The sequence below is a fragment of the Alexandromys fortis genome, unplaced genomic scaffold (assembly GCF_014885135.2).
Source record: "Alexandromys fortis isolate MF-2015 unplaced genomic scaffold, M_Fortis_MF-2015_v1.1 scaffold_88, whole genome shotgun sequence".
In the NCBI taxonomy this organism is placed as follows: domain Eukaryota; kingdom Metazoa; phylum Chordata; class Mammalia; order Rodentia; family Cricetidae; genus Alexandromys; species Alexandromys fortis.
The window spans coordinates 446890-455011 of NW_026067961.1; the positions used below are offsets into that span (position 1 = coordinate 446890).

Below are 8122 nucleotides of genomic sequence, written 5' to 3' on the forward strand. Positions count from 1 at the left end.
TTTTGTTTGTTTGAGACAAGGTATCTCTCTTTGTAATCCTGGCTGTCCTTAGAACTCACTATGCAGACTAGTTTGGGGTTTAACTCACAGAGATCCACCTGCATCTGTGTGTTGGGATTAAAGGTGTACACCAATACTCCTGGCCGTGAAGTGAGATCTGTGTGTGTGTGTGTGTGTGTGTGTGTGTGTGTGTGTGTGTGTGCTGAGTCATACTCTGACATTCAGCAGCTGCACAGGGGATCAGTGTTGGGAGTATGAAGGTCCGTGCACCCACATATCACCGGGAAAACCAGGAATGTTAAGCGCTCAGGACTGTCCTCTCAAGGGAAAGGACATATATGCTGCAAGATATTTGATCACACTGTGAGATGTGTCTGTTTTACCTCACTTACCTAAGGCACCTTCTGATTGGTTTAATAAAGAGTGGGAAGACCAATAGCGAGGCAGGAGATAGGCAGAACTGTGGAGAGAGAGGAACTCGGGGGAGAATCGGAGAGGTGGGGGAGTTACTACCATGATGTGGGATGTCCTTCTGTATATGTGTTGCTTTTATTGGTTGATGAATAAAGCTGTTTCAGCCAATGGCTTAGCAGAGAAAATCCAGGCAGGAAATCTGAACAGAGATGTATATAGAGAGAGAGTAGGCAGACTCAAGGAGACGCCACGTGGTTGACAGAGGAGACAGATGCCATAAAGCTGCTGAAGGAGAAGGACATGCCGGAAACTCACCGGTAGGCTGCAACCGCGTGGTAATACACATATTAACAGAAATGGGTTAATTTAAGATGTAAGAGTTATTTAAGAAACCTGAGCTAATAGGCCAAAGAGTGCTGTAATTAATATAGTTTTGTGTGATTATTCGGGTCTGGGTGGCCAGAAAATGAACAAGCAGTCTCTGTTCACACTAGTGACACACAGAGGAAGTCAGATGTACTGTACGGAGGAGAGGTAGCTAGCCATGTGGCAGAATGTAGATTAATATAAATGAGTTAATTTAAGTTCTAAGTGCTAGTTGGGAACAAGCCTAAGCTAAAGCTAAGCTTTCATACTTAATAAGAAGTCTCTGTGTCATTATTAGGCCAAAGAGAGTCCTATTACACATAAAACCTGTTTTTCCATCAAGAATGCTGGGAATTGGAGGTGATTAACAGCCTGGTGATCTGTGTTATCTGTAGGGCCAGGCCATATCAAGCTCCTACAACCAGGACCGGAGGCGGCGAGTAGTCTAAATGACTCTTATATTATCTGTATAGCCAGGGCTCCCCCCAAGTTTCCACGACCAGGACCAAAGGTGGCTAGTAGTCTAAATGACTCTTATATATCTGTATAGCCAGGGCTCCCCCCAAGTTCCCACGACTAGGACCAAAGGTGGCTAGTAGTCTAAATGATTCAATATTATCTGTATAGCCAGGGCTCCCCCCCAAGCTCCCACAACCATGACTGGAGGTGACTAGTATCCCAAATGACCTCTACTCTATCTGTATGACCAAGACAGATTCTTAGGCCCTTAAGCTAAGATAGGTGCCCTGTCTCTACAATCCATCTCGGAAGAAATGACATGGATTTTAAGTTTCAATTTAATTATGTATGCTGTGCACCAGGGATTGTATTATACCAGGAAACATTCCCAAGTTGTACTGTGTTTAAATATGCTGGCAATAAAGAGCCCGGCACCCAGACTCCCACTAAGTCAGGATGAATTGACTTTTCATTCTCACCTCCTCACGGATCATTTTGCTGCCAACCGTGATGCCTGCATCAACCCCTGCATCAGCCAAACTACCATAATTTGGTAAAAAAAAAAAATGGCAGCCTGGGGCAGTGACCTGTGAGGGCTATTTGGTCTCTGACATCTCCAGATAGAAAACTAGCAGGCTCCTCTCTGGCTTCCCATCCATTCGCACTGTGAGCCAAGGCTGGTGTGGTGGCTTGAATAGGAATGGCCCCATAGGATCATGTATTTGAATGTTTAGTCACAAGTGAGTGGCGCTATATGAAAGGATTAGAAGGATAGGTGTGGTCTTGTTGGAGGAAGTGTATCACTGAGGACTGGATTTGAGGCTTCAAAAACCCACATCAGGTCTAGGATAGCTCTTTCCGTTCTCTTCTCTCTCTCTCTCTCTCTCTCTCTCTCTGTCTCTGTCTGTCTCTCTCTGTCTGTCTCTCTCTGTCTCTCTCTCTCTGTCTCTCTCTCTGTCTCTCTCTCTCTCTCCCTGCCTAATGATCAGAATGCAGCTTTCAGCTGCTGCTCCAATGTCTGCCTGCACGGTGCCGCGCTCACTGCCGTGATAAAATGGACTAGACCTCTGTAACCGTAAGCAAGTTCTCCATTAAATGCTTTCTTTCATAATAGGTGCCTCGGTCATGGTGTCTTCTCACAGCAGCAGAACAGTGACTAAGACAGATGGAACTCCCTTCGACCCAGCCACTGTTCAGGGCCATTGCTTGCGGTTGTGTGAGCCTTGATAACTCTTGGGGGACTTCTACATCAGCCTGTTTGTGGGAAACACGCACACAGGTCCCTCCAGTCTGCTGTGCCACAACACGCCATTCTCCATTCCTTGTGTTTATGCCCATAGTCTCATATTTTTGGAGAATGGTGGTGAGGGATAGCAAGCTTGCTCATTTCCAGGCTTTCTGGAAGACACATACATCCCTGCCCCCAGCGTCCACCTGGCCTTGCCGCGCTTTGGTCAGTGCCATGTGAGCATCAGCAGGCTGCCCCAGGTCTGCTTTGCCAGGAGAATGAAATGGTTCAGAGTGTCATGGCTCCCTCAGCCTGGATCTCAGAATGAAGCATGCACCAGGAGCAATCCCCACCCTTCTGATACACAGGAGCAGGAGGTAAAACTTGGTTGCTGTGATCAACTGAGGTTTGAGGTTTAAGTTTACAGAGGGATAAACCCAGCTGCTCTCTGAGGTTGGCACTTCTCTGCTTGAATATTGTTTAATTCCATGTGTCACTGATATTTGTGAGAAGGGCAAGAATATACCACTCCGACTTTGCTGGTTTGGCATAAGAACCAACAAAAGCAGAAGCTAAAATGATCATGCAAAAGAGGTCCTCCTTACCCTGGCGGAAAGCACAACCCTAATCCCAAAGATAGGAAGTCAGCATCAGCAGTCCTGGTAGAATTCTGAAGATATCCTGTTCAAACAATTCACAGGTTTGCCTGCACATGAAATTTATGTCCTTCCTCCCAGCTCACAAATTTGTTGTTGTTTTCGAGACAGGGTTTCTCTGTAGCTTTGCAGCCTGTCCTGGAACTAGCTCACATAGACCAGGCTGGCCTTGAACTCACAGAGATCCACCTGCCTCTGCCTCCTGAGTGCTGCAATTAAAGGCCTGCACCACCACCACCTGGCTCCAGCTCACTATTAACCTTTGACCTGTGACGCACACAGGAATGACCTCATGTTTCCAGGGCTTTCTCTCCTCAGCTTAGGTACCTCTATCCTGTAAACCCGGAGTGAAGACTCTGCAATACGTTCCTCCTGTTGATCTGCCACACCACACTGTGATTCTCGGGCCCATCTGGGACCCCATGAGGATGGAGGTGAGGGAGTGAGCAACCTCATGGACTGCACCTGTCGGGTCTTCTTGCTCAGCCCGCAGCCCTTTCTGTAGATGTCTTCCCACCCTCCTGGGAGCCTCCACTCCTGTACCTCTCAACACGGAAGAGCAGGCAGATGAGCCCCACCTCTGGCTTTCTTCTGGAGGTGCCCCTCAAACCAGTGGTCAATTCTCTATAGGCCAGCTCCTCCCTGGGCTCTGTTTCTATTTTCTTTCCTTTTTGTGTGTCTGTTTGCACATTGATGGAGGCCAGTGGTAGATCTGAGTGTCTCTTCCTCAGTCATCCTTCATCTTATTTCTTGAGACAAGGTTTACTACTGAACACGGAGCTCACTGATTCAGCTAGACTGGCTGACCAGTGAGCCCTGGGGATACTCATGCCTGCTTCCCCAGCACTGGACTACAGATGCCTGCCACTTTACAGAATCATCTCCCCAGCCCTACTCTTATGTTTTGCCTGCGTATGTTTGTGCACCATGTGCGTGCTTGGTGTCTGAAGCATCCCTACGGGGGGCATCAAATGCCCTGGAACTGGAGTTACAAAGGGCTGTGGGGATGCTGGGAACCCAACCCTGGGTCCTCTGGAAGACCACTAGCACTCTTAAGCCCTGAGCTATCTCTTCAGCCCCTCACCTCTACTCCTTCTGACCTTGCGACACGGTTCCTGACTTCCTGCCTGGACCTTCAGTCTCTGCCTCATCACTTACGGATATCGGATATCTTGTGGTGCCTCTCTTCCTTTCCCAGCCTCTGCATCTGTTTGTGGGCTTGGGGGATCGACTGCTTGATCGGTCAGGCTGCCAAGTGGTACCCAACTTCAGTCAAGCAGGGCCTGAACGAGAAAGCATCAGGGCTAGTGAAGAACGGCCAGGACAAGCGGATTCCCGAACCTTCTACTCTTCCAAGGGGCACATCGCTGCGAGCTTCTGTTTATCTCCTGCGGGTTGTTTTTCTCTCGAGCTCGTGGCTTAAAGGCGGACACAAGCACAGCAGGAAAGGTACGTTATGACGAAAATCAAGATTTTCGCGAAAACGCGACGCTCTGGGACTTTTCAAAGCAGAAACCCAGGCTCTGGAAAGGCAGGGTTCTTTTCTTGTGCCTCTGCCCTGCAATTCGGATCGCTGCTTCAACTCCAATGCCACTGCCCTGCAACGCTTCCGGGCGCCTGATGTAAGGGGAGACCCGCATTAGCACATTTTACGCAGGCGCACTGCTTGCGGAAGTCTGTCGAGCTTCTCCTGCTACTCCATTGGCTAACGGGTTTATGCACGTGCAAAAAAAAAAAAATAATAAATAACCCAATTCCTTTCCCCATTTAGGAGCCTGGATCTTCATTGAGGGGTGGGGTGGAGGGGGAATCTACATGCTAGAATATCCGGGGCGGAGTCTTGGGCGGGGTAAGGGCGGGGCCTAGCAGTCCTGACTCAGGAGATAGTGCAGCCCTCCCGGACTGGGCTACGAGGTTGAGTATTATTACCGACTGAGGCTTCCCGGAGCCCGGAGCAGAAGGGGCCCGAAGAAACCATGAGTGCGGTGGACCTTAGTCGCGTGGGCGCGTGTGTCTTGAAGCATGCAGTGACCGGGGAGGTGAGGCCTGCCCGGCGCAGGGCAGAGAACGTATCCCAGCACCCGCCCCGGTGCCCTGCCAACTCACATGGGCTAGAGTGGAGGTTCAGAGGGGTCCCATGGGTTCGCATGCTGGGCGTGGGTATTGCCTCAGTAGGAACAGTGGGGCTAAGAATCATGGAGCAGCACGCTGCGGGACGTGTGGGGCTGTAGGACCTAGGGCTATGATGAGCCCACGCCCCCTGACAGCTTTATTCTGCAGGCTGTGGAGCTGCGGAGCCTTTGGCAGGATAAAGCTTGTGTGGTGGCCGGTCTGCGACGCTTTGGCTGCATGGTGTGCCGTTGGATCGCTCAGGACCTCAGCAACCTCCGGAGCTTTCTGGACCAGCACGACGTGCGCCTAGTGGGCGTGGGGCCTGAGGCCCTGGGCCTGCAGGAATTCCTGGATGGCGGCTATTTCTCAGGAGGTACGACTCTTCCCGGACTCGGAAACTTGGCTGGCCTCCCCGCCAAGCCCTGTCCACCCCTTTCCAGGCCAAGCAGGAACATACTCATGTGTCAGCACTTCAACTCTTCCAAGCACAATCTCTAGCCTGTGCACTGGCTGCCTAGCCCAGTGGCAAAGTCCCAGGGACTTGCCCTTCCCGGTTAAGCAGTGCTGACATTCAATCCCACCTTGCTCCTCTTGGCTTGGCTGGGTTGAACTGGACACTGTGAGTGGAGGGGACAGACCTGTGGTTTTCCCTTTTTAGAACTCTATCTCGATGAGAGCAAGCAGTTCTACAAGGAGCTGGGCTTCAAGCGGTAAGTGTGACTGTGTGGGACTAGCCAGGGACAGGAGGATAGAGTGGCCGCTGCTCTGTTATGTATCTTCTCGCTGCCACCCTCTGCTGATAAGTTTGTTCCGTGGAAATGGACTCTGGTGGCCTGGCCAGTTTCAGCCAAGTCCTTCTCTGGGGTCTTCTTAAGGGTGTTGACCCAAGTCAGGCCTACCCTCTGCAGTTTCATAAACAGGAGGGAATCTTGGAGCCCAGTGCCTTAGCAATGGCCCAGTTCAGTCCTCTGTTGCCACAGGCTGCCTGTCATGATGGGCAGTGCCAGCTAAGCCAGATCCCGGGGCACACCCAGCTTGGAGTTCAGTCTCCACATCCCAGCCCCTCTCCGGGGCCTCAGGCCAGCGGTATCCAACCTGGGGCTCCCTATGCTTCTATAGATGCTCCGGGTTCAGGTGGAGGCCCCGGTAAGAGAAGTGGGTGGGGCAGGACACTGGGGACAGGTGTGTGTGCTTGTGCTTGTCCAGCATCTGAACGTGGGACCTTGTGTCTTTGTAGGTACAACAGCTTGAGCATCCTGCCGGCTGCCCTGGGGAAACCTGTGCGTGATGTGGCCTCCAAGGTCTGTGGCGGCCAAGAGCATGGTGGGAGTCCCTGGAGACTTCGCTGTGGGGCTGACCCGGGTCCTGTTCCTGTCTTTCTAGGCTAAGGCTGTTGGCATCCAGGGGAACCTGTCTGGTGACCTCTTGCAGAGTGGAGGCCTGCTGGTGGTCAGCAAGGGTGGGTCAGGGCAGGGCATGCGGCTCCATCCTCCCCTTCTTGGTGGTTCATGTGTTCATGGCGCCCACCCCTTAAACCGTCTTGGGTGCTTGGCTGGGAGGTTGGGGCTGCTTGGCTTGGTTAGTGGATTCCCCTCTTCTTCCTGTCATATGGGTGTAAGATACAACTTGACCGCCTGCCTGTGGCTGCAGGTGGTGACAAAGTACTGCTACACTTCGTCCAGAAGTCCCCAGGCGACTATGTTCCCCAGGAGGACGTCCTGCAGGCTTTGGGTATCTCTGCAGAGGTTTCCTCCAGCAAACCACCCCAGGTGAGTAGAGGCCTTGGGGGACACTGCTTGTTATCTAGCCCCTAGCGTGTGTGTGTATGTATGTATGTATGTATATAAGTGTGTATGTGTATATATATATGTGTGTGTATATATGTGTGTGTATGTATGTATGTATGTATATATATATATATATATATACACACATCCCTTTGGGACACACACATATCTATCCCTTTGGGACAGTGGTTGGCATGGTTAGGAACTGAGCTACAGCCTCTTGGGATTTACCTAATTTTGTGTGTGTTGGCAGCCTTGGGATGTAGATGTGTCTCTATGGCTCTACTTGGAGAGGGGAATAAGCTGAAAGGGATGGAGGAGCAGTGAGACAGTGGTCAGGCATAGCAGGGTCCTGCTGTGGGCAGGAGCTGTGGGTTAAGGAGGGCTGGGCTCTGTGTCTCCGTCGGGCCTTTGTGGTTTTGCCCCCTATGCTCCATTGCATGGGTTAGACTGCTTCCTGTGTCCAGCACGCCTCCTTCTTGGCCTCTGAGGAGTGTGACCGGACTGACAGGGCCCCTGTTTCCCCTACAGTGTGACGAAGAGGTGTGTGGGAGGTGACGCCTGGCCTCTGAGATCTTGGAAGCATCTGCAACCTTGGATGTAGCCAATTGCCGTGGAGCCATTGGAACATGATACTGGACATTGTCTCCTCCTCGAACAAGCAATGAGCCATTAAAGTATAGGTCCCGGGCAGTGAGTGTCCCCACTGCTTCTGCACTCTGCATCCTATTGTTGTCCCTGCGGGCAGGAGGGACTTGAAATGTAATCTTCCAGAGGACAGACTTCAGGTTTTGGTTGTGGGACCCTGGAGACAGCAGTGTCATTTCTTTACAAGGTCACCCTGACACTGTTCTCACTCCATTGGAGGATACCGAGAGGAGAGTTGTTGGACTCAGCTCCCAGATGGAGCCCAGCTGTGGGGAATGGGAGGCAGGTGTCTGCTTGTGTTCGTGGTGGAGGGTGGAGGCTAATGGGACTCAGGGAAGAGGTGGCAGCCGAAGACTGAGGGACCATTTCCGGAGCTGGAAACCCTTTCCGGATCTGACTGGCTGGTGCTGTCCCGGAAGAAGCCTGGGTCTCGCTAAGCATGTCTGTTTCCC

At 51.6% G+C, this 8122-nt stretch overlaps 1 protein-coding gene across 1 annotated transcript; it reads left to right on the top strand.

Annotated features, from left to right (window-relative positions):
* The first annotated feature begins 4962 nt into the window (after window positions 1-4962).
* On the top strand, window positions 4963-7715 carry Prxl2b (peroxiredoxin like 2B). The gene is made up of 7 exons (XM_050153298.1): window positions 4963-5162; window positions 5404-5608; window positions 5894-5945; window positions 6473-6536; window positions 6619-6694; window positions 6886-7004; window positions 7554-7715. The coding sequence occupies exons 1-7, from the start codon at window positions 5100-5102 to the stop codon at window positions 7578-7580; spliced, it is 606 nt and encodes a 201-aa protein (XP_050009255.1). The 5' UTR covers window positions 4963-5099; the 3' UTR covers window positions 7581-7715.
* Window positions 7716-8122: the final 407 nt, after the last annotated feature.